Source organism: Varanus komodoensis, unplaced genomic scaffold, assembly GCF_004798865.1.
Source record: "Varanus komodoensis strain SLA01 unplaced genomic scaffold, ASM479886v1 scaffold16, whole genome shotgun sequence".
Lineage (NCBI taxonomy): Eukaryota > Metazoa > Chordata > Lepidosauria > Squamata > Varanidae > Varanus > Varanus komodoensis.
In genome coordinates, this window is record NW_025335468.1 from 20,129,605 (window position 1) to 20,156,960 (window position 27,356).

General features: G+C 40.2%; 1 protein-coding gene across 2 annotated transcripts in view; it reads right to left on the reverse strand.

Moving 5' to 3' along the window:
* Nucleotides 1-12,356: 12,356 nt before the first annotated feature.
* Nucleotides 12,357-27,356, reverse strand: part of QSER1 (glutamine and serine rich 1) — a 54,151-nt gene continuing 39,151 nt past the window's right edge. For both annotated transcript variants that reach the window (XM_044425570.1, XM_044425569.1), the window contains exons 10-13: nucleotides 20,408-20,505; nucleotides 19,881-20,033; nucleotides 18,149-18,244; nucleotides 12,357-16,833 (exon numbers count right to left, since the gene is read on the reverse strand). In XM_044425570.1, the coding sequence (XP_044281505.1) occupies nucleotides 16,693-16,833; nucleotides 18,149-18,244; nucleotides 19,881-20,033; nucleotides 20,408-20,505 (488 nt within the window). In that variant the 3' untranslated portion in view covers nucleotides 12,357-16,692. The remainder of the gene's footprint in view (nucleotides 16,834-18,148; nucleotides 18,245-19,880; nucleotides 20,034-20,407; nucleotides 20,506-27,356) is intronic.

Consider the following 27,356-nt stretch of genomic DNA (forward strand, 5'->3'; position numbering starts at 1 on the left):
GATCCAACTCAGTTGGGAGTACTGCATTCAGGAAAATGAATGCTGGATTGCAGCCAAAAGAGAGTTGAAGGAAGCCATCCCATCTTGTGGCTTGATTTATAAATTATAAGACAGAAAAAAAGTCCTACAACTGTCTGGCACATACTACAGAAGAGTTTTCCACTAGCATTGAGGATCTCTTCCTGCACAGTAACTGTGCATTTCAAATCACTGCACAATAGAATGTAACATGCTTATTACTTTAGCTGAAATGCAAAAAAATATATTCTAGTTAAAAATCATTATGAAAGAAAGCATGGCATATCAGGCAACATTTATGTCAAAAATACCATTACATTGCTTTTACTAAGATCCTTGGGGTTTCAGAGTTTTATTCTGCCAGTATGAGTATCTCCAAGAGGGCTACTGCTCAGAATACCCTTGGTAGTCATAAGGGGAGAGGGGCCACTCCTTGCAGATTTTCTGCCCCCTCTGCAACTGTCAGGGCCACCCCTTCCCCTCCCAAATCTCCACTGGATCAAATGCTTCCTGCTGATGGATGGATGACTTTGTTTGGATCCGGGTTGGGGTTTTCAGACTTTGCCATGGTGAGCTGAGCTGTCCTAAATGTAACTCAGACAAAACAATGATGTGATGAACTGTACAGTACAACTGACACTGTTTATTTTTGCATTAGGATGCAAATTAAACAGATCAAGAAATGGGAAGGAAAAGTAAAGCACACTTCTGTAAAGCCTGGAAAACCTTTAAAACAGCTTTGTTTTTTCTTTTCCAAAGAATTTACTAAAGTAACATTTCACTACAGGCCAAGGCCAAGTATTATATTTCGACCAGTATGCATAGGTGTGAAAGGTGGACAATGAAGAAAACTGATTGGAAGAAAATTGAACCATAGTGTTGGAGAAGAGTTTTGCTAATACCTTGAGCTGACAGAAAGATGAACAAGTAGATCCTAGAGCAAATCAAGCCAGAACTTTCACTTGAGAGCCAGTGTGGTGTAATGGTTATGAGTGCGGGATGGGGACTCAGGCGATCTGGGTTCTAGTCCTCGCTCAGCCATGGAGCTCATTGGATGACTTTGAGCCAGTCATAGACTCTTAGCCTAACCTACCTCTCAGGGTTGTTGTTGTGAGGATAACATTGAGAAGAGGAGGGGAATTATGTAAGCTGGCTTGAGTTCTGTGGAAGGACTAAATTAAAGAAGCAAAAATGACAAAACTCAGGCTGTCATATTTTGGACACATCATGAGAAAACAGGACTCATTGGAAAAGACAATCATGCTTCGTTGTTAGTTGCAAAGTCGTGTCCGACCCATTGCGACCCCATGGACAGCATTCCTCCAGGCCTTCCTGTCTTCCACCATCTCCCGGAATCCACTTAAGCTCACAACAGTTATGCTTAAGAAAGGGCAAAAGAAGAAAAGGAAGACCACATTCAAGATGAACTGACTACAAAAAAGCAACAGGCTTGAATTTACAGAAGCTGAGCAGGGCTGTGAAAGGCACACTATTTTGGACAACATTCATTCATAAGGTCACCATAAGTCTGAGACAACTTGATGACAGATAATAACAGCAAGATTATTCTACCAAGGCAATCCTGTACACAATTACCTGTGAGGTAGTCCCATTGGATGGAATGAAACTTACTTCTAAGTAGGGTTATGAGTGGTTTCATTGTAAAAAGAAAAAGTACAACAAAATTAGGACTAGCCAGACTTGTGGCAGTGCTGATACTGAGAAATGGGGGCCTGTCAAACATATCATCATCTAGCCTGTTTGAAAAACACCCAGTCGACAAACTTGTACGGGACTTCGTGCCTCCATGATGCCCTTAGTTGCTGAAAGTCTCCTTTAATCACTTTATCTGTCAACCTCTGTTTATCCCAAAGTAAAATTTCCCTTACATGGTATTACTACAGGACACAAGTAAAGCTATTTGGTATCGAGGATGGTTCTGAGCCAGCTAGAGTTATCCATTCTTCAGTTTTCTTGAACACTTATCCTTTGTAATTTCCACTGATATAAATAGGGCATGAAAAATGTGGCTGCATTGTGCCCCATTATTTCTTTTCAATGGAGACTGAATTTTCTACATCCTTGCATTTAAAATCCTTGGACTCTAAATAAATAACATCTCATTTACTTAATGCATGGGAATAAAGCTTGAATGACTTCATACTAGTAGGAGCTTTTATTTTTTAATAGAGAGTAGTCTTTAGACCTTGTATCTTGAGTGCTGTTGAATTATATTAAATGTTATTTACCATAAATATTTCATAAACATTCCAGTTATTTTGAATGGCCCCTCATCTGCATCTCCTTTCTGCATATGAACAATGGTTTCATTCAATCAAACTGAAGCTAATCTGAAGAACCCAGTACAACAGTGAATACATTTCGAATAGTTGCTTGTGAAAATGTGCCCTGCATACATTATTCTAAAGAGATCAGTGGATTTTTAGCACATAGTGCATACTCTCAGAAGTTCTACTATAGAAAATTAGCAGCCCTGTTTATATTTGTAATATTTCCTTGCTTAAAGCCACAAATATTATAAATAGCTCAAATTCCAGCACAGTACCTTTGTATGGCACATAGTCATTCAGGTGGTATGTAAAATATATGGTTTGGATCCTGAGATCCCATGTGTGGGATCTAATTTGCCATAATCTTTGAAAGATTAGGGACCCCTCCCCCTCCAGTCTTGAAGGTGTGTGTGTGGGGACTTTAAAAGAAGGGAAGTCAGTGAAAATCATGTCTTCTCCCACTACCAAGAATCAAAGGCCCTTTGGTGGTGCACTTCCGTTTGTTGAAGGGCATCTCAGAATCCAGGCCCTGATAATGAAATTCGGTATGTCAAATATGGGTATTTCCATGGGTAACAGAAATGGATGAGAATTATAAAAACAAAAAATGAAGTGGCAGGTCACAGTTTTATTCCTTGGAGTAGCCCAATGCATTTTAACCCCTTACCATGGTTTGAACACAACAATTTTCATCTTGTCAGCTTCCTTTACTGTCCAGCTTTCACACCGATACATGGTGAGCAGGAATACAATAGTATGGATGATCTTGGCCTTGGTCTCCAAGTGAGATGGCTTACACTTGATCTTCTTTAGCTCCTTCATTGCTGCCCTTCCCAGTCTCGGTCTTCTTCAGATTTCTTGGCTGCATTCTCCATTTCAATTGATGACTGGGCCAAGGTATATAAAATCTTCCACAATTTGAATTTCTTCATGCTTGACAATAAAGTTCTGTAATTCTTCTACAGTCATGATTTCTATTTTCTTAATGTGTGGTCGTAGTCTTGCTCTTCCACTTTGCTTCTTTCCTTGGGAGTTGTTTCAATTTACTGCTGCTCTCTGCCAATAATATGGTATCATCTACATATCTTACATTATTGATGTGTCTTCCACCAATTTTCCCTCCTTCCTCTGATTCTAATCCAGCTTTTGTTATGATGTGTTCTGTATTCAGATTGAACAGATAGGAAGATAAAATATATCTGCAATGATTTAAAGAATTATGAGACTGTGTTCCTTTAAATGTTGCTTAGTTTCAGAAGAGCGGGGGGCGGTAAAAGAGGGAGATGAAGTGATTGATTAGTGACTGAGTGTGTGTGAGCTGAGCTTGGAAGTGTGCAAGGAAAGAAATAGATATTTTTCAGTCAGAGGGTGGTGGTCTGTCAGCAGTTACACTCAAGTGTAATCTGTCAGAAGTTAACAGAGTTGTGATTTGCTGGAAATCTACAGTCTGAAGAGGCAGCCTTCTTATTAGAATGCTACAGTGTGTGATGAAAAACATTAAGATTCTAAAGAAGGAAGTAGAATACCTAGTGAACATATTAGTGACTAGGGAGAGACAGAACTGAATATTGTCAAATATGATATGGGTGGGTGAGAGAGAGAAAGAGAGAAGCTGCCAGAAACCTGAGTGCAGAAAAGGAAGATCTCTGTGTGAGGAGTGTTTGTGAGGACAAAGAGTAATCTATCTCAGTCAAAAGTTATTAACATACATGTTTTATTTACTAAAAGTTGCAGAACATCTTGAAACCATTATGCTTACTTTACTAATAATGTTTTGTTTTGTTTTCTGTTCTGTTAACTCAAGAGTCATAGGCTATTTGATTATCAGCATCTCATCCTCAGGAGCACATAGTCCAACAAAGGAGACTTACAGGTTGGGCACAATACTGTGGGAGGTTAATTAATTAGATTGGGATTATATCCCTGGTGGTAGTGTTACCTACTAAGAGAAAGGGAAGGAGAGTTAAGAAAGTAAAGACAGTCCATATCCCAACAAATTATAGGAGTGTACTCATGACAACATCCTTGTTTGATGCCTTTATTTATGGGAAACCATTCTGTTTCTCCGTACTCTGTACTAACAGGAGCTTATATAACTTGATGTATACAGGTTACACATTAGGACAATAAAGTGCCAAGGCAATCCTATTTCTTTCAGGACCATCAATAGCTTCTTGCGATCAACACAAAAGCTTTGCTGTAGCCTATAAAATCTATGGATACATGCAAATCCATGTAAATAAATAAAAAGAATGAGGGGAAGAGTTTTGCAGGTGCACTTGGGTACCATGTTGGAGACTGTTCCTGGTGTGCATCCCATGTTCTTGTCTGATTTCACTAAACTTATTTTTGTTAAAATGAAGGGAATTAATGCACAAGCAAGAAGCTGTTCTACCTGTTCATCAACATGTGCCTACTATCCTTAAGTAGCTCTGAGAATAGATTGACCAGTTTTGCACATAACGACAACCCATTGCTTCTTGTGTACAAGTGGAGAGAGCAAGTGTACTACTTCCATTTGCATTTTACACTTAGCTGATTTTAGTCTGTGGAATGTGATGGCCATTTCGAGACTGATGGTTTAAGTGATAAATAATCCATTCATTAACCTACAGTTTTTTAGCCTGTAAACAACCCAACAACCCAGGTTCAGACATCATATTCAACAGTCTACAAAGGAGCCATTGTAGGTTGCTGAGTAAAACAGAAGTCTCCCATGCATCCCCAACAGTCCTTGGTTTAACCAATGGGTTGCCACTACATGCAAACAGAAACTATGAGTCTTTGTTTTTAAAAACTTGCTTATTACCCTGTGTGGGCCCAAGAAGAGCAGGTTGCTTACCTGTAACTGATGTTCTTCGAGTGGCCATCTGTGCAGTCACACATATGGGTTCTGCGCCTGCGCAGTGCCTTTGGCCGGAAGATTAACAGCTAACAGTGTTGGTGGGAAACTCCGCTCCCCCTCCCCCCTAGTATTATATAAGAAGCGGAGTATCTGCCATTTTTCAGTCTTTGAAAGACCAGATGTTCACTCCCTTAGTTATTGTCAGTATGGAAAGAAAGGAAAAACCCTAAAACTTCAGTGGTATGACAAAATAGCTAGAGAGATCCTAGCATCGAAGAGAAGAAAGTTGGACCACCCATGACACCAAGCGGGGTCAGTGGGTGGGTTGTGCAACTGCACAGATGGCCACTCGAAGAACATCAGTTACAGGTAAGCAACCTGCTCTTCTTCGTCGTGGTCTCTGTGCATCACACATATGGGTAGAATAACAAGCTTACCCGAATTGGAGGAGGGAGGTATCATCAACGAAGCATAGAAGAAAGAACAGCCCTGCCAAAAGAGCAATCTCGTCTGGCATGAACATCAAGTCTATAGTGTCTGGCAAAGGTACACTGGGTAGCCCAAGTGGCAGCTCTGCAGACGTCTTCCATTGGGACTCCCGATGCAAAGCCTGAGGAAGCAGCAACAGCCCTTGTAGAGTGACCTCTTGGAGTAGATGGTAAGTCCAATTTAGCCAACTGGTAAGACAGAGCAATTGTATTTACTATCCATTTCAAAAGTCATTGGGAAGTGACCGGATAGCCCCGGTTGTGCTCCGAGTATTTAACAAAAAGTCTGTTAGAGTGCCGAACAGACTCAGTCCTGGACCTATAAAAAGCTAGGCAATGACGAACATCCAGCATCTGCAGGGACCTCTCTATCGGATTCGAAGGAGCCGGAAAGAATGTCGGTAAAACGATCTTTTGATGCATGTGGAACGAAGTAGTGATCTTAGGAAGAAAGGACGTGTCTAGCCGTAGAACTACCTTTTCCTTATGAAAATTCAGAAAGGGAGGGTCTACCCTAAGGGCACAAAGTTCAAAAGATCTACAGGCTGAAGTAACTGCTACGAGGAAAGCAGTCTTCCATGAGACAAGGCATAGATCAGTTGTCGCCATGGGCTCGAAAGGGGGTTGTGTCAGTGCCTGTAAAACTACTGAAAGACTCCAAGTGGGCATTAGCAGCCTGATTGTTGGATGGAGGTTACCAAGTCCTCTCAAAAATCTTTTAATCAAAGGTTGAGAAAAAATAGAGAAACCTTGTACAGCTCCACGGTAATAAGAAATTCCTGCTGTATATACTTTTATGGAAGAAGGTTTAAGTCCAGACTGGTGCAATTCAAAAAGGAAATGAAGAATTTGCTGTACCAACACCAATGATGCTGGAAACAAGTGAGATTCGGCAAAGCTAGAGAATCTACACCATTTCGCTGCATACGACTTTCTAGTGGATGGCCTTAATGCAGCGTCGAGAATATATTGCAGATCTGGATGTAAGGTTTGTGAGGCAGAGGTAGTAGGGATTGCAGGTGGCGTCAACACCGGTGTAGCACGTACAGTTATCGGATCCGCCAGGCAGTTAGTTTTAGCGACAACAGGTCTTGATGTTAGATCGTGCCTTCCCTCTGGGTAATGAGATAAGGAAGAAGAGGGAGTTGAAGAAAATCCTCTTGAGAGATATGAAGGAGTGTTGAGAACCATGGCTGGCATGGCCACCAGGGGGTTATCAGTAACCCTGTGGCCTCTTCATGAATAATCTTTGCCAACACACTCATGATTAGGGGAATCGGTGGGAAATCGTAAAAGGTCATGTTGTTCCAGGGAATCATGAAAGCGTCCCCGGACGACCCCTGTCCTATCCCTGCTCTGGAGCAATAGTTCACGCACACCCTGTTCTGTCGGGTGGCAAACAGGTCTATGTCTGGTGGACCCCAGAGGTGAAACAGTCTGTCGCGAACCCGACGGTCCAGTTCCCATTTGTGTGACCGCGACATATGTCTGCTCAAGAGATCTACTTCTACATTGTCCATGCCCACAAGATGTACTGCTAGAAGAGTGATACCTCTCGGTATGCACCACTCCCAAATTTGCATTGACAGGTGGGATAGTTTCGGGGACCGAGTTCCCCCTTGTTTGTTCAAATAAAAGACCGTAGCCATGTTGTCCGAAGTTACCTGGACAACCTGATGAAGAAATACATCCTCAAATGACTGCAGGGCTTTGAAAACAGCAAGAAGTTCCAGGAAGTTGATGTGGTTCCTGGAATCCTGGTGACTCCAAACCCCCTGGGTGCGGAGGTTGGAGCAAATGGCTCCCCATCCCAGAAGAGACGCGTTGGTACCGAGAGTCACTGTAGGGTACCGAGGTCAAAATGGGACACTGACATTTAAATTGGTTGGTTCTGTCCACCATAACAGATACTGTAGAACGGAGGACGGGAGCCGAATCCGTTTGGTAGGTGGATCTCTCTGTGGTTGGAACATCCTGTTGAAGAATAACTGAAGAGGGCGTAGTCTGAGTTTGGCATGCGGAACCACAGCGATGGATGCCACCATGTGTCCCAACAGGCTCTGAATAGATCGGGCAGGAACAGTCCCTTCTCATTGAATCCGAAAGATGTGCCAAGCGATAGCATGTTGTCTGTCTTGAGGAAGAAAGGCTCTTGTCACCGTAGAATCCAGCCAGGCTCCGATAAAGTTGATCGTCTGTGTAGGGAGAAGAGAAGACTTCTGTTGATTAATGTAGAGTCCAAGGTCTTGTAATAGAGCACAAGTAATATCAACAGCAGAAGAAAATCCTTCTTTAGTTTTGGAGAGGGGGGGAGGGTGAAATTGGGAGGAGAGGAAAGGCTCGCTCGCCCCATCAGCGCTGACGCCTATCCCCGTCAAAGCGGCGGTGGCCTTGCTGGAAGTGCTGGGACGGTTGCTGTCTGCGGCGTTGTTGGCGTTGGTGTGGTTGTTGTTGCCGAGGCTGGTATTGTTGGCGGTATTGCAGACGGGACCATGACCACTTACGGCGAGGCTGGGATTGCAGTTCCATACGACGGGCCGTCGTTCTGGATTCGTGAATCTTTTTTAATTTGCTATCTGTCTTCACATTGAAGAGACCGGGTCTGTCGAACGGCATCTCCTCAATTCTCTGCTTCATTTCTTCTGGGAAGTTGCAATTACGCAACCAGGCGTGTCTGTGGAGAGAAATGGCACCGACGAGCATCTCGAATCAGCATCTACATGGTGCCTGGCTGTAGAAAGTTGTTGCACCGCCACTTGCATAGCTTTCTTAACAAAGGTTTTCGCCAGCTCGCCCTGGTTGCCTGGGAAGGTGGCAATGATACTGTCTAGGCGCTGCATAAGGAAATATTGATAGCGTACCAAGGTCGCATCGTAATTTGAAATCCGTAATCCGAGGCCAGAAGCCACATATACCTGGTGCGCGAGGGAGTCAACTTTTCTTCCGTCCTTATCGTGAGGCGAGATGCGTCCACGTGCTTCCTGGCCCTGAGAAGATTCCACAACAACCGAGTTCGGCTTGGGCTGGTGGAGGAGGAATGGAATGTCCTCCTCCCGAACCCAGTACATGGACTCATGTTTATGTGAAGTCGGTTGTGGATGGGCCAGGAGGTCCCATGGTTGAGTCATTGCCTGCCGTAGAGTTGTTATAAACCATAAGGCGATGGAGGTGGATTGTTCGCCCCTGACCACATCATAAAAACGGTCAGTGCTCGGTCCCGGTTGTTGATGGGCTTTGATGTCGAGCGACTTCACCAGCCTGGCCATTAGCTCGGTGAAAGAGATGTACGGTTCTTCGGGTGACCCCGGGCCTTGTGAAGTAACCGCGGCATCTGGCGAAGTCGAGTCAACCTCAGATTCATCTGATTCCATCCAGTAAGGAGGTGGGGCACTGGAAGAGGAATCTCCTGGTGACTCCAATCTGCTGCTCTCTAGATGGAGCCCTCGGGGCGCCTCTGGGTGTAGAATGAAAACGATCCCGAGGAGCTGGTGGCGAGGATCGTCCTCTGGAAACCGGATAATAGCCCACAGATTGGTACTCTTCCCATCTCGAAGTGGAGGAGTATTGGGATTGGTACCAGTCATTGGATCTGGCATCCGAAGAACGGCTCCTACGGCTTCTCGGAGGAGAGATGGTGATGTCGGTATCCAGAGGGATGGGCGGCATTGGTGTTGGCGACCGAGCTCTCGGTGGAGAATCTCTTATTTCACCATCCGAGAGCGAACCACGCCATGGGTCCTGAAGTAGTTCGGCTGCTGGTCAACATGGTGAGCCTGGTGGAGTGACCCTCATAGCCGCCTGGATGGTCAGGACCGAGGGGGTTGGTTCCGTGATTAGAGTCGGAATCGAGGTCGCCGAACCCGAGTGCCGATGCTTTGTATGCTCGGGATTCCTCGGTTTGTTAACCTGCTTGCCAGTCTTATCCTTTTTGGCCTTCTTATGCACAGGATGCTTTTCCGGGTCCCTGTGCTTCCTCTTCTCCTTTTGTTTCCTTGGTAGGGAAACAGGCTGATCGGCCATAGTAGAAGCATCTTCTTCAGAAGGGCGTGAGGGCGGAGCAATGGAAGAAGAGGCTGGGTGCTGCGGCAGATCAGCCAAAGTTGGACGGCCTTTGGGTGGAGCCACAGTTGTGGGAGGCTTAGCCACCAGCTGGTCCGATTGGAGGAGAACTTGGTCCCACAAGTGTTTGTGGAGGTGGTTCTTCCGATTCTTCCTCGCCTGTTTGGAGAAGGCCAAGCAGTGGCCGCATTTATCTGTCCTGTACCCTTCCCCCAGGCAAAGGAGGCACAGGTCATGCGGGTCCACAGCGGGCATTTTGGAGCCACACTTCCCGCACTTGCGGAACACTGCCCGTTGCGCCATTGTAGAAAAAGAAAAGAAGGAGATAGTAAAGTGGGAGAATAATATTTTTGGGGGTTTGTTTTTTGTTTAGGAACGAGAGAGAAAATTGAAAAAAGAACTAAGTGAAATACTAACAGTAACACGAACAAGGGAATACTAACTTGGTAAGAAAAAAGGAAGTTTTTCAACAAGCGAGAGAGGTAAGTAACAATCTAAGTGAGAGCGAAGCGGCACGAGGCACAACGAACGGCGGTCACAAAGACTGGAAAATGGCGAATACTCCGCTCCTTATATAATACTAGTGGGGAGGGGGAACGGAGTTTCCCGCCAAAACCGTTAGCTGTTAATCTTCTGGCCAAAGGCACTGCACAGGTGCAGAACCCATATATGTGATGCACAGAGGCCACAACGAAGAAACACAACTCCTGTCTTGTAGGAGATATGAAAACTTTTGTCTTCTTCAGGCTTATTTCCTCTATGTTCTGCAAGTTTATCTATTCTTAAGAAGCAATGGGAATGTCATAGGAATATCACAATGCCCTACAAACAGTGGTGACTGAAATTATATGCTGTCTACTGCAAAGTGGAAACATAGGAAGCTGCATTCCAACCATTTGGTATTGAGGTGGACTGTTAGTCAGTTGGGTTCAATATAATCTGGATCTGACACGGGAAAAGTGAGGCCTTCCCAATGTTGTTTGCTGCTTCTATCATACCTCAACATTGTCTGTGCTGACTAGAGTTGGTGGAAGTTTCAGTCCATCAACATCTGGAAAACCACATGCTCCCCACTCATGGTCTGCACTGGGCATATTCACATACTAGACCAGCCTCCCCTGGCAATAAGCCACAGGTTAGTTGTTGGGCAAATCTAGTCACCCCGTCCTCCTCCATTTGTGCTTGTGAGCACTTTGGTAGCAAGTGACAGTCGCTTTACAGTGCCCAAGAACACATTAGAGGGCCGTTACTGTTTCATCATCCCTTTTAAATAGAAGAAAATTTGTGTCTCGTGTGCTCAATTTTTTCCAGGTTTTTAAAATTCCTTTAGTCATGCATGCATGCATGCAGGTCTGAAATGGCATGCCTCACCTGGACAATAGAGGTGTGTCTGCTGTTAAAGCACAATAGGCAGCCCTCATAAGCATTGATCCGGAGAGAGTGTCAAGGGGCTTACTTTACACTTTGGTTAGTCAGTGCCAGTCACCCCAAATTGCCACTTTGGCAACTGTGGGCAGATGGCAGTGCTGCTAATACAGGCACACTTGGCAAAAGTACCAAAGGGTTTTTGCCACTCTTGCCAGGATAATCCCTAGTACCCACAATGAGGCCAATGACTCTATGAGTTATTAGGGTGGCTGGTTTCCTACATACAAGCCATCCTGTAGAAAGAGTCTAGGATTGAACAACCCACCATGTTGTGTTGAGCAAACCCAGTCACTGGCAATGGCTCCCCAGGATTTCATAAATAAGTATTTTCAAGTCCTACCTGGAGATGTATTTATTCCAACACCCTGTAATACATTTCTCTGGGCCGCATACAAAAAACCCCAAACATAACAATTTAAATACAGGGTGGAATATAAAAATTGAAATCAAATACAATGTCATAAAACACAACTTATCATAAAACACAACTCCCCAATTAAACACACATATTTTAAAGCCTGGATGAGAAGTCTTGACTTGGCACCAGAAAGACCACAGTGATGGCACCTGTCAGCCCCTTTAGGAAAGTTGTTGCCACCACCAAATGGACCCTTTCTCTGGCAGTTACCTACCTCACTTCTTTCAAGGATACAGCATCTGAAGATCTTAACTTTGGGTAGGTAGATACGGGAAATATTGGTCATTCATGTAACCTTGTCCCAAGCAATTAAAGATAAAGCAAAAACAGATTGGAAGCCAGTGAAGCTGGCAATGCCCATGTAATATGGTTTAATAATTTCCCATATCCAGTAAGTAATCTAAATCAACTGCAGTTTCTAATAATTTTTAAAGGTACCCCAAGATACAGCACATTCCAACAGTTCTATGAACTGAGGCTGATAAAAGATGTGCTTCAGGATTCTGAGGACTGAGCCTTGGGCTTTCCGCATGCAAAAGATAAACTGTGCTATGGAGCTACAGATGGTTCCTGTGCTTAGAAACCCTTCACACCAAGTCAGAGGTAATGATGCTTTTGGGCGTAGGTGAGGACTGTGGTCATCAACTGTTTGGTCTATTAGAGAGCGTAAGATTTGGACAATCGCACTATTAGAGTACTAATTTAATTAGTACACATTAGAACAAAGGTGTTCAATTTGCTGCAACTACTGCAATTCTTTTAGACAAAAGTTGACTATTTTGGATTAAACAATAAACAAGTGGACGGTATTTTGAAAAAGTATTTTCACTTTAATGAGTTTAGTAACATCAAACCAACAATACAAAAAACTGTGACTTTTTCATAACTCTATACATTGTGGACCACCTGAAAAGGGACGAAAAAGCATCCTTCTTTAGTCCTGCCCTAATTTTTGCAGTACACAAAGGATAAGTATTATCATGCATTTGTAAATGACATGTGAATATTAACTTAAATAAGAAGATATATAGAAGGATGTGCTCTGAATAACAATATACAAAAATTATGTTAGCGTATGATGCCAAACATGAAATTGTCATCGACAAAATTGAAGTTACTATACACTGATTTTCCATTTCCTAAAAGTTTTGGCTTGCTCATTTTTAAATTACTTTAAATAGTAGTAAAATTTTAAATATTTAAAATATATTTCCTCTATGAAGACTGCTTATTGGAAGACAGTTTGAGTTTCCTTTTAACATATATTACTCAAAGCAAAGGGAAATGATACAATGTCCTGATAAAGAAGGCTGTACAATCCAGCTATTTCACTGATGACAGAAGCTTGAAAGGAAAAGATCACAGGCTATGCATTCTTTATAGAGATCAGAACATGAAACAATGCTAAGCAAAGGATTCCATAACCTAGAGTTTTACACAGTACATCAGTTTGTTAGCTTGCCCTTATTGGTATCACATTCTAAATTATACCAAATTATCAAGATTTTACATTTTAGTAGGTACTGAACATTTGAAAATCAATGCATCTCTGTAGAGTGTCAGTTCCATTCTCTTGTGATATTAGGGGAATATAACTACATGTTCTGAAGTATTTAAATAAGTTATATCCCAACTGGAAAGTGGGAGCAATTCCCAATGATTTCAGCATATTTAGGTGAGGGCTTTAGCTGCACAAAATCTTTAAAACTCTTTATTGTGAGTGTTCCGACAATTTCCCCAAGAATGTCAAAGCATACACGCAAAAGTATTTGCAGGAGACAATGGAAGGAAAAATATTTAAGACTGTAGCCTAAGCGATATACTTAATGGCCTATAGGGTATTCTAACATATGTTTAGAAATCAAATGAGCAATCAACTTATTTCTGGACTGCTGATACTGTATCTCTTCAATATGAACATTCCATTCAGGAAATATTACCTTGACTGTGGCCATAATCTTCTCCACCTCTTGTTGGTATAAGAAACCTAAAATCCTAATTTATATTTGGCACAAATGGTACTTCATTCCCCAAAATTAGTCTTTTGACTGTCTCAGAAATCCTCCTACATAGGTGTTTTCTTATGTTTCAGTGAACACTGGGATTTCCTGGAAGCTTATTAGTGATACCATAATGAAAATGTTAAGTGTGGACAAATATAACAAAAACACTGCTGCTAAGTTACCCACCCAATTTTCCCTGCAGTGCAAAGCACAGCACTAGGTATGTTCCAAAGCACATTTGCAGCTCACAAGGGGCTTTGATTGCAACCCAGTAGCCTTATCAGTGCTCTGCATAAACTGAGAACTCTAGAAGAGGCACCCAAGTCTTCTGCAAGGTACTGAAGTTCCATGAAAAACATTGAGAAGGGGCAAGTTGATGTGAAAGAGGAGCTGAGTCCTGAGGAGCTTCTTCTACATTCTTTACTTGAGAGTTGCCCTCTACTTACCCTAGAAATGAAATAGAAAGCCAAAAGTGAAATCCTAAATCCTATACTCAGAAGTAAGTCTCACTGACTACAGGCTTACTCTGAGGTGAGTGAGTTTAGGACTGTAGCCCAAAATGACTTTCATGCAAGTTGAATCCCCTGACTCTTCCCCACCCCCTCCAGCTAAATAAAAAATGATTTTAAAAAGAGTTTGCAACAGATCTCTGAAAGTTTCACCTGTTAAAAGAGGAGCATAACATATGAATAATGTTAATCACCTACTTGTGTTCTTTATTTGCCATAAATGATTTAGTAAGTTATAATTTCATATATCGGAGTCAGTCATGTTCTCCCTATATTATTATTATTATTATTATTATTATTATTATTATTATTATTACATTACATGCAAGTATTCCATGAATGTTGAAATGTATATTAATTTATTGTAAATTTTTTTGGTCTGCATTTCTGAACCTTAATTTCAATATATATATATATATATATATATGGCTGCTATATCTCCCTTCCATACCATCCTCCAAACAAGCAGGTAATTTACACGATGGTCTTAAGAATATTGCATTTATAATATAAAAAGAATGTACTAATCTTTTTCTAACACAAAGTAGTCTTACAGAACAATCCCACACAAGTCTACTCAAAAGTAAGTCCCAATGGGTTAAATGAGATTTACTCCCAGATAAGTGGGTACAGGATATTAGGATTAAAATATCAGTGAAGAGTTAAGATATACATCTGTTTCTAGGAAGTGTGTTCATATTGAAATTTCCAAAATAATTCAGCAGCATTGGTGTCTTCCTTGCAGGTAGATGTATGCTTCAAAACATTTCTAAGCAAAGGATCAAGATGCAGCCCTAACATTGTATAACTCTAAGACCACTGATTCTGCTACAGGACCAGCAGACATATAGTATACGTACAGTCACAGTAACAAAATCTTGCTTTTTCAATGCAAGTGCATTATGAGAAATTTTTAAACAAATACTAACAGAAAACTCTACCAGCTTTTTCACTGAGTTTTTTTTCCTCACAGAGAAATGAAGAGTACCAAAAACATGAAGTAATTTTTTGAAAATGCAGAGCTTGTCCAGCACAGTAAGACAGATAAAGATAAAAAAATGCTATCCTTTGATATTTTGAAATCCTATTTTAATTGCTCATGAACACAGCCCTTCATTATACTTTACAAATCTAAGGTGCAATGAACATATGTACAACTAAGGAAAATACACCATGCTACATACAAGAATATCCTGGTTGGCTAGTGAATGAGGAATCCTGCTTTCTTGGCTGAAATTAAGGCACTAAGTGGCAGTGAAAAGACAAATGAATTATTTTCATATATTATCTGACAAAGTACAATACGTTCAGTCTTTTCACAACTCCAAGCAGAGGACTTACATATCTTGAATCAATGACTGAGGTAAGGCATTCTGTTGGCAAATGAAGAAATTTTCCTACTGATCTGCGCTTAACACATTTGTAGCCTAAGTGTGACTACTAGGTGCTACTGATTAAGAATAACTCAGCAGAGAAAAACAATATAGAAGTATGTCTGAGGATCTGAAAAGGCACCAAGAAGTGAACAGTTCTGCCATTACCAGTTCTAAAAAACATCCATGTTGGCTGTGTTTAACACTGCATATAGTCCATTCAATCATCAGTCCTCATTGTCCAGAAGACAAATATAGTAACTGTTCATTGAAACTTTCAGTTAATCAAGACATTTTAGTAAGAAATTTATTTCCATGTATCAGAAAATAAAATGCAGTGTTTAAACACAACTATACTTATAAAGCAAACTTATAAAGTCTAGTAGTATGTCTTATTCCTGGTTAACACTGAAGCAAACCTGTATAAACAAAAGGATTATCTCAAGATACATAGTTTACAATATGAAATTAATATATAAAATGAACAGGATTTATGGAAAGCAACAGGAAGTGTATTACAAAGATACATGAAAGAATTTTAAGCCACAATATTTTCTCTGTGAAAAATACAGCTATTATTGAGATAAAATGTACAATTGATTTCTTTCCAAAGGGGAAAAAGCACAGTATAAAGAAAAATAAGTTTTTCTTCAAAAACAGGGAAAATAGTTATGGTCATTGTTTTTCATTACAATATAATTTGACACAAAATAGCAGTCACAGGATTGCACCAATTCCATGTCCAGTCAACTGAACAGAACAGCAGTAAAAGGAGTCTATAAAACAGAATCTATGGTGGTGATTATTCATAATTAGAATTTCCTGTCATACTTGCTCTGTTTTCAAAATGTTCAAGACTCTACTTGGTAAGTCAGAGAAATGTAAATATTTACCACCCAGACTCTTCTTAGTGTTCAGAGTCAGAAAAAGCCATGACATTTTAATTCTTATTTTCATCATAGCCAAAAAATATATATATTTAGTGCATGCTTTGATCAACTGTGAAAAATAACCCCAAAAGTTATTTCAATATAAGAATTTACAAAATAGAAAAAAATCATACTTCAGGTTAAAAATGCAGTGAGGTTCATTTGTAGTTCTATTTGCATGGCTGTGTAATTTTCCTTATCAGAAGCCAAGGAACCAAGAACACAACAAATCCTTCTGACTTAGAATAGAGTCTAGCATGATCAGAGCTTCTGACTTTCAGTTTCTTTTGAAACATGTGAAAGAAAAAAAAGTAATTTGCGGCAAAGTTTGTTATGAACATTTCTGCTGTACGTGATTCAACAGTTCACCAAACTTCTCAAAAAGGTCCTCTACCCATTTTATATTTTTCATGCATTGTTGTACAATCTGCTCCTGGCCTAGATCTGCATTCTTCTTTTGAACAGATGAAATCTATTAATAAAACAAATAAAACAAGAAGCAGTTAGTTTGCTAATAGTCACATGTTCTCAGTATGCTCATAAATTGAAGCACATACCCTCCCACCATGAAAATATCCTATTTTCTGACTGATGAACAACCTCTATATGAATAAAAATTTACCAAAGAAATTTCTAGCCCATTGAGACTCTATTTCTAGACTGAAGCCATGCTTCTGTATTCATGACTCACAAATACTCTGTATGTCAGTGATTCACATCTTTGGATTCACACATTTTGTTGGACTGTATCTCCCATCATCTCAGTTGATATGGCTAATGCTATTAGGTCTTTATGGCAGAAAGGGTAAACTTTGATTATTGCCTCTTTAAAATAATGTCAATAACTACATGGTTTCTCCTTTGCTTAAGTGAAGCCAAAGAGAATGTGTCTCCTTTTAGAAATTTCAATGTTTTGACAGTGATTTGCAAATTGAGGCCCGTGATGAGGTGCATGGAGTACTATCGGCCACGCTCCAGGCAGGATCCTTCACTAGGCCAGGATCTGCACAGAGTGAATGTCCTCTGGCAACAGAAATTTTGAGATCCAGTAGGGATGGATGGTGTTAGCCCCTTACATCCAATGTGTTTCAGGAAGGAAGGATTTCAGAAAGTGTCTGCAAGAGTAAATCCGAAATATTCTGATCTACCCTTCTAATGGGATTATTACCCAGGTCAACAGATCCTCTCACACAGCAGCAAACTGTCTGGATCTAACAATACAGAAGGATCTCTGCATAATAACCAGCTAAAAAGTGCTTGGTTTGATGGGAGTAGGTGACACAAAGCTTGAAAGAACAAATGTTTAAGCAACAGTGTGATACAGTGGAGGAACAAGGCATAATACAACCCTGGGATATGGAATCATAAATCTGTGAAGCAGTATTTGTTTTGACTCTAGAAATACCAGTGGATTAGATTTCTGAAAGTCAGTGCATCGGCACAATATAAACTTAGTACATGAGATAAATTTTTCAATTGCAAGAAATTCTCAGAATCGTTAAGTCATTTTTTTTTTAACTGTTCATGTATTTGCAATGTTTTCCACCTAAGGAATGGACTTTCATTAACAAATACACTTTCAAAGTAACTTTAAACAATTGTTATTACAACACTACTTATATTTTGGGACATATACCTGTTCAATGCAGGTTGAAAACTCCATCACCATCATATTATTTTTCAACATCTCAAACTGTTTAATTTTAATACAATTAATAATACACAGTGAATTGCCTTAATTTTTAGTTAGAAACACACACAGTAACATAAATTAGAGAAAGATTCACCTCTACTTTACACCTCAGAAACATGTGGTATTTGTAATGATGGAGTGAATGATACAAAGAACACAATGGAATTTTTTCTGGATCAACAGCAAACTCCTGTAGAGACAAATAGCCATTGTTAGCTGCAATATACGATAGGTTTCTTAGTACCATTTTTAATTATTCAGAATGCACTTGTGAATATACCTTTAATCAGCTTAGGCTGATTTACCAACTACGACCCTAGCTGGACAGGCAGAACCTCGCCCTGGTAACCTCTTGATTGGATTGCTGCAATGTTGTCTTCATTGGGCTACCTCTGAAAATGGTCCAGAAACTTCAATTGGTCCAGAATAGGGCAGCAAGGCTGCTGGTAAGGACTGGCAGATATGAACATATAATGCCAGTCCTCTGTCAACTTCACTAGTTACCAATTGAAATCTGGGCCCAATTCAAAGTGTTGACAAAAGCATTAAAAGCCCTTAATGGCTTGGGGACAGGTTACCCAAAGGAATGCTTCTTCTCATATATGCCTACCTGGGCCCTAAGATCTACGTCTGAGGACCTTCTCAGGGAGCCCCTCTGAAGGCAGTAAGGGTAGTGGTTACAAAGAGAAAGGCTTTTTTGGCAATGGCACCCTGACTTTCGAATCGGTTCCCCAAAGAAGCTCACCTGGTGTCTTCTTTATATTCTTTTTGGTGCCAAAATAAACTTTTTTATTTACCCAATATTTTAATTGTTAAGGTAATTTTAAAGGTTTTATGAATTTTACTATATCCTGTGCTACTGTGCCTTTCTATTTTATTCTGCTGGCTAAGAACTGTAGGGATGTGTGGTTTTATTGCAGGTTTTTATTATATAATGTTTTTACATATTGTTTATTGTTATTACACCCAGTCCCCAGGTTACCAATGAGTTCTGTTCCCGAGATCATCCTTAAGTTGAATTAGTATGTAAGTGGAATCAAGTGGAATCATATTAATATTAATATAAAAGATAATACAGAATTTTAATAATGCTAATAATACAGTAATAATAAAGTAACTATAGGTCCTGAAGAGAGAGAATCTGTATGAATGTGTGTGTAGGAATACAGTACAGTTCTTAAAACAGTTTAGAAAGACAGAAAAAGTAGTAAAAGAGATTATTAAAGGTTAACACACCTCTTGAGCTAACATTAAGCCTAACAATGGCAAATATTATTAAAATACTATCACTGGTGCAGAGAGAAATCGCTGTAGTGCAATCCTATTCATATCTATTCAGACAAAAGTCCCATTGAGTTCAGTCGCACTACAATTTAAGTGTGCACTGGTTTGCTACCACAGGGGATCTACCCCAAAGACATAAAGCACCTTGTTTCTCCCTGGCTCAAAGGGGAGTAACATAGCTCCCATTTTTTAGTCTTTCACTCACAGGACAGAATCCAGGCAGGAGCTTATGCCTCCACCAATTCTATAAATGCCTTCCTGGAGTCTGCCCAAAGAAACAGTTCTCTATTCCTCACTCCAAGGTACTCAGTAGAATAAAATATGTTGCTGGTCTTCAAAAAAATAAAGATCAAAGGAAATGAAACAAATCACATAATTTTAAAGATACAGTCACATAATTTAAGGACCAGTAGTTTTTGAAAATGCGTAATTGAAAAGCATCAATTATAGTTCAATTTTGAGAAAATGCATAAAAATCAAGAAAATCCTAAGAATGGTGGCTGCTTTCCATTAGAAATGTGGCAGGACAAAAAAACACATACCTGTGCTAATTTTGTGGTTGCTTTAGAAATCTTCAATGTTTTCTTGTTATAAGCCTTGCCATTCATTTTGATTCTAGAAACTGCACTGACTCCCATTTTTGTTTTAGAATCACGAGTGATTATTGTCAGTTCCGGAAAGCTTTCCAAAGCAGCCTTGAAACAGAGCATAAAAGCAGTAGATTACAGAGTTTGCAATATTTCAAGAAAGAAAATTTGTCAAATGAGAGGGAGGGAGGGAGGGAGGGAGGTCACTGTTCCCTGTTAAAAACTAAAAACTCTGGAGACAAACCAATCCAATAGCTTTTTACCAAATTCAAGTGGATTTCTAGATTTATATTATACTGTGTACATCCCGTCTTTTTTGAAAATGCTGGGAGAGTCAAATTTATGGGAGGGAATATACACAAAAATACAACAGGAATTTGTATAGCCACTTTTTTGCTTTGCACTGCTCAACAACTTTCTATAAAGTTTTCCAGTAATATGAGAACTGTAAGAGGTAAATAAAAGAATTTTAACTATAGTACCTTGAATGAACGCTCTAAATGTAATTTGGAAAGCAGCCTTTTTCTATTATCGTTCAGCATGCCATCAATTTTTCTCATGTGAGGCAAAAGCAGCTCATCTGAAAAAGAAAATCTTAGGTAAGTATTATACTGTATGCTATGGATGCTTGAACATTTTTAGTTACACTTGTTACTTTTTTTGGTATCTATTTGAAAAAAATGCTTTATACGTATTTATAATTTTAATAAATATACAGAATCATAGACTCACATGAAGCACTTCAAAGAAATTTCAGGGTAAGATCAAGTAAACATTCAAGTAATGAAGCTATGAGCTATGCCATGCAGGGTCACCCAAGACGGACAGTCATAGCAGAGAGCTCTGACAAAACGTGATCCACTGGAGAAGGAAATGGCAACCCACTCCAGTATCTTTGCCATGAAAACCCCATGGAGAGTACCAAAAGACAAAAAGATATGACGCCGGAAGATGAGCCCCTCAGGTCGGAAGGTGTCCAATATGCTACTGGGGAAGAGCAGAGGGCTAGTACTAGTAGTGCCAGAAAGAATGAAGCGACTGGGTCAAAGCCGAAAGGACAGTTGCTGATGTATCTGGTGATGAAAGGAGAGTCCGATGCTGCAAAGATCTCTACTCCATAGGAACCTGGAATGTAGGATCCATGAATCAAAGCAAGCTGGATGTGGTCAAACAAGAGATGACAAGACTGAACATCGACATCTTAGGAATCAGTGAACTAAAATGGACAGGAATGGGTGAATTTAATTCAGATGACCATCAGGTATACTACTGCACGCAAGCATTCCTCAGAAGAAATGGAGTAGCCTTCACAGTCAATAAAAGAGTAGGAAAAGCAGTACTGGGATACAATCTCCAAAATGACAGAGTGATCTCAGTTCGAATCCAAGGCAAACCATTCAACATCACAATAGTCCAAGTCTATGCCCCAACCACTGGTGCTGAAGAGGCTAAAGTTGACCGGTTCTATGAAGGTCTACAACACCTTCTAAAATTAACTCCAAAAAATGATGTCCTTATCATCATGGGGGACTGGAATGCTAAAGTAGGAAGCCAAAAGATAACCGGAATAACAGACAAGTTTGGCCTTGGAGTACAAAATGAAGCAGGGCACAGGCTAGTAGAATTTTGTCAAGAGAATACGATGGTCATAGCAAACACTCTTTTCCAGCAACCCAAGAGATGACTCTACACATGGACATCACCAGACGGTCAACACAGAAATCAGATTGATTATGTGCTCTGCAGCCAAAGATGGAGAAGCTCTATACAGTCAGTAAAAACTAGACCAGGAGCTGACTGTGGCTCAGATCATGAGCTTCTTGTTGCAAAATTTAGGCTTAAGTTGAAGAAAGTAGGGAAAAGCACCAGGCCACTCAGGTATGACCTAAATCATATCCCTGATGAAGATATAGTAGAGGTGACAAATAGATTTAAGGAATTAGATCTGATAGACGGAGTGCCTGAAGAACTATGGACGGAGGTTCACAACATTGTCCAAGAGGTAGCAACTAAAACCATCCCAAAGAAAAAGAAATGCAAGAAAGCAAAATGGCTGTCTGAACAAGCTTTACAAATAGCTGAGGAAAGAAGGGAAGCAAAAGGCAAGGGAGAAAGAGAAAGATACAAACAATTGAATGCAGAATTCCAGAGAATAGCTAGAAGAGATAAGAATGCCTTCTTAAATGAACAGTGCAAAGAAATCGAAGAAAACAACAGAATAGGGAGGACCAGAGATCTCGTCAAGAAAATTGGAGATATGAAGGGAACGTTTCATGCAAAGATGGGCATGATAAAGGACCAAAAGGCAGGGACCTAACAGAGGCAGAAGAGATTAAGAAGAGGTGGCAAGATTACACAGAAGAACTATACAATTAAGAGTTTAACGTCCCTGATAACCACGATGGGGTGTTCACTGACCTCGAGCCAGACATCCTGGAATGTGAAGTCAAATGGGCCTTAGGAAGTCTGAGCAACAACAAAGCTAGTGGAGGAGACAGTATTCCAGCTGAGCTATTCAAAATCCTAAAAGACGATGCAGTAAAAGTGCTACACTCAATATGCCAGCAAATTTGGAAAACTCAGCAGTGGCCACAGGATTGGAAAAGGTCCGTTTACATTCCCATCCCAAAGAAGGGCAATGCCAAAGAATGTTCAAACTACCGCACCAATGCACTCATTTCACATGCTAGCAAAGTTATGCTCAAAATCCTACAAGCTAGGCTCCAGCAGTATGTGGACCGAGAACTACCAGAAGTACAGGCAGGATTTCGAAGAGGGAGAGGAACTAGAGATCAAATTGCCAACATACGCTGGATCATGGAGAAAGTTAGGGAGTTCCAGAAAAACATCTACTTCTGCTTCATTGACTATGCTAAAGCCTTTGATTGTGTGGATCACAACAAATTGTGGCAAGTTCTTAAAGAGATGGGAGTACCAGACCATCTTATTTGTCTCTTGAGAAACCTATATGTGGGTCAAGAAGCAACAGTGAGAACTGGACACGGAACCACTGATTGGTTCAAAATTGAGAAAGGAGTTCAGCAAGGCTGTACACTGTCGCCCTGCCTATTTAACTTATATGCAGAGCACATCATGAGAAAGGCGAGCCTAGATGAATCACCAGTTGGAATTAAGATTGCTGGGAGAAATATCAACAACCTCAGATATGCAGATGATACCACTCTCATGGCAGAAAGTGAAGAGGAACTAAAGAGTCTCTTGATGTGGGTGAAGGAGAGCGCAAAAGTAGGCTTGAAACTCAACATTAAGAAAACTAAGATCATGGCATCCAGTCCTCTCACTTCCTGGGAAATAGATGGGGAAGAAATGGAGTGACAGATTTTAATTTCCTGGGCTCCAAGATCACTGCAGATGGGGACTACAGCCAAGAAATTAAAAGTCGCTTGCTCCTGGGGAGGAAAGCTATGGCAAATCTAGACAGCATACTAAAAAGCAGAGACATCACCCTGCCAACAAAAGTGCGTATAGTCAAGGCTATGGTTTTCCTAGTTGCAATGTATGGCTGTGAAAGCTGGACCATAAGGAAGGCTGAGCGCAAAAGGATTGAGGCCTTTAAATTGTGGTGCTGGAGGAGACTTCTGGACCTCAAGGCAATCAAACTGGTCAGTCCTAGAGGAGATCAACCCTGACTGCTCTTTAGAAGGCCAGATACTGAAGATGAAACTCAAATACTTTGGCCACCTACTGAGAAGGAAGGACTCCCTCCTGGAGAAGAGTCTAATGCTGGGAACAATAGATGGCAAAAGAAGGGGATGGCAGAGGACAAGGTGGCTAGATGGAGTCACTGAGGCAGTTGGTTAAATGTATTAACCCTAAAAATGCAGCAAAAAGATGACATCTGTTGTTTTCATGCAATATGCAGATTAGCTTTAATCAATATGCTTGTTTTTAGTTTAAATTTGATTTGTTGTTGGTTTTAATCTCTTGCAAATTGCCCAGAGCCTGTGGGAATGGGGCAATATATAAAAATAAAAATTAATGAAAATGAGTAAATTTATAGAAATGATTTGTAAAATACTAATCTTTTGAAAACATACGAGAAATTTGCCTCATATCATACAAATGGGGTTATCATCATGCTACAGTTGGGATATATGAACAGTGTGGCTAGAAAAAGTATACAATGGAAGATGGTGTTGACTGTAAGAATACAGGTGCAACAAATTCAAAATGATCCATCATTTGGCTATCTTTCCTAAAGTTATTTATATCAACTGATATGCATCATGCTAGAAGCAGAATGACTAGCAAATTCAGTAAAATATACTCAGCTAACTCAACCAATTAGGTTGATCTACAAAAACAGGAGTTACCAGATAGTCTGACAAAAAATTCTTCCTGATCTCCAATATAAATGATTGCCACTAGAAATGAAATCAAGACTTCCAGGTTCTTCAAATAAATTATTTCATCAGCACTGCAACAACTACACACACTTATGCCATATCCTTAGCACCTGTTACAGCCGTTCTGTATACCTCAAGAGTAAGGGACAAACCCCCAAAATTCTCAGCAAGGAAACACAGATATTTGTTTCACAAAGCAATGCAAAGATAAAAGTAACAACTTATCCATGAAACTGCAACCAACTGCCTATTTACTATACCTACCATGTAAGGCATCTTTCAGAACTAAATCCAGAAGTACACTTTAAAGAGCAACAAGGCCCAAAACTATTTTTAATAAAGATAACTATAGAGGATAGCAGAGAGGAGAAATTCAATTAGATTATTATTTTTACATTAGGTATTCTAAGAAAAAAATAGTCTAAGAAACAGATTCATTTTGTCCTGTTTTAAAACACTGAATGAGATCCCTATGACTTTATATTGCTTATAGTGCTTTATATTGTAGATGAAAATACATATTCCTTGAAATATGTTACATTTTATCCCCCTCAAAGAACCTCTTTAATATTCTAAAGGTTACTGTGAAGTTGTCTGAGACAAGATAACCAGGCAAACATTTATTAGAGACAGAGATAATGTTTTCCATTTTCTTTATTACATATCTTACAGGTGCTGAAATACAGAAAGCTGACAGAAATGCACTCATAAATACAGAAAGTTAAATCAAACTTAACATCCTACATGAAACAGATTTAGCCTGACATCAAGTTAATAATCTTCCAAGTTATAGCTTTATATTTAATTTGATAAAATTGGGATTCTGATTTTTTTAAAGAAGTTTTCCCTTTCTTCAAAAACTCCAGTTATCAGTGCTTTTAGTAATAGAATATTGCTCTTTGACGCAGGGCAGTACCATTTTTAGCTTCCTATGAATCCTATCACTTGTCATGTGGAATGCATTGCAGCAGAGAATGTTAGAGGACGTGTAAATGAAGTCAAAAACTGATGATTGCACTGTGAAGATCCTAGTAGACATCCAATCCATCCTCTATTAAAGAACTATCTGTCTGCAATTTGCTGATCTAGTGTTTCTTCTTCCCAGTCTCTTCATCTTCTTCCAGTTCTTCTGCCAAAACATACTTTTTCTTTTCCAAAAAGAGATGACCTTACTCACAGCAATGACATATGACTGGCTGGAATCCTGGTTTTCCTAAAATTTCTAGCAGCATGGAAAAAGTCTGAAAATGTCAGAGGCACAGAAGAGACTGGTTTATGATAAGCCCTCTGACAGGTTTCTGGTGCTGGAAAAAAGGAGACAGAAACTTACTTTCTGTTAACAGATAGTAGAAACAACTCAAAGAAATAAAAATATTCTAGACAGCAACAGCTAGGTTATGTTCACATGACTCCAGTCCTCCGTCAGCTTCACTGGCTTCCCATTGAAGTCCGGGCCCAATTCAAGGTGTTGGTGATGACCTATAAAGCCCTTAACGGCTTGGGTCCAGGTTACCTGAAGGAGCACTTACGTCCATATACGCCTGCTCACCCCTTGAGATCAGAGGGAGAGGCTCTTTTCCGGAAACCCTCCGTGAAGGAAATTAGGAGGGTAGGTACTCAGAGGAGGGCTTTCTCTGCGGTGGCGCCCAATCTATGGAATGCGCTCTCCAGAGAGGTCCGCCTGGTGCCATCATTATTTGTTTTTCGGCGCCAGGCGAAGACCTTTTCATTCAAATGTTATTTTAATTGTTAATATTATTTATTCATTTTATTCTTTGGCCAGGGCGACTTAATTTATACTGTTAATTTATATTATTCTACTGAAGTTTATTTTTGGTTGTGAGCCGTCCCGAGGCTTCGGTGAATGGGGCGGCATAGAAGTCTGATAGATAGATAGATAGATAGATAGATAGATAGATAGATAGATAGATAGATAGATAGATAATAAATGTAACAGACAATCTTTGGGGAGAATGGTACATTCTCTATACCGGAGGATGGTTTAGAACAGGGGTGACCAAACCAAGGCTTGGGAGTTGCATGTGGCTCTGAGTTTATTTTGCTGCTTGCTGCCCACCACTGCTGCCCACAGACACCCTTTTGCCTGCCACCGCCACCTGTAAGCACCTGCTTGTAGCTCTCAAACATCTGATGTATGTGGTTCTTCCTTTGAGCAACTCTGGCCACCTCTGGTATAGAATAATGGTATAGGTAGGGAAGTTACTAGGTTAATTGGTGAGCTATTGAATTGCTATGATGGAATCAAAATCAAAATCAGCTTTAAGTATTTCTGAAAGAGGTGTGTGTGTTCATTTGTTACTTTACAATATCTATGAAGCTTATCTCATGATACTATTTTCCCCAACTCCCTTCTGTCCTACTTAATGGGACATCTATTGCAAAATGCTTGATTTTTTTCTCTTTGATACTCACCTCTCTTGCTGGTTTAGCTCTGCCAATTCCTGATTGGTACTTGCTGCTTGTTTTTAGTGATGTTGTAGGATTTGGCTTGCTTTGAGAAAATGTTCTGCCCCATATGTTGGACCAATGAAACCTCAAATAGATCTGACTTCTTGTCATCCACAGATTCATTCTGCATACTACGCAAAGGAACTATGCATGTAGGATCAGGAACATTTTCAATTATCCAAGTATTAGGGATTCTAGTCCATCAATGCACTGTTAGTATGTTGCAATCAGTGTTTCATAACATCCATGGGATTACATTCTTCCCTTCTAGAAGTTTTTTTCAGAACCACTAAAAATCTGACTTTCTTTCTCTCTCACTTGATCCCCACCCTAACCTAATTGTGTAAACAGCAGTCCTCTTTTCAATCAATTCTAGTGGAAAATCCTATACTGTGTCAATTGAGAGGCCCATCATCAGTAAGACACACACATGCTTAGCATTCTTCTGCTGGCATTTCTCACACCCATGGAAACAACCACCATTCTGAGAAAGACTGTTTTAAATAGTTTGGGTCTCAAAGCTTGTTTCATCCATTCCATACTGCATCCATTACACATGTGTAATGTATCACACATTATTGTCAAGGCTTTTAGC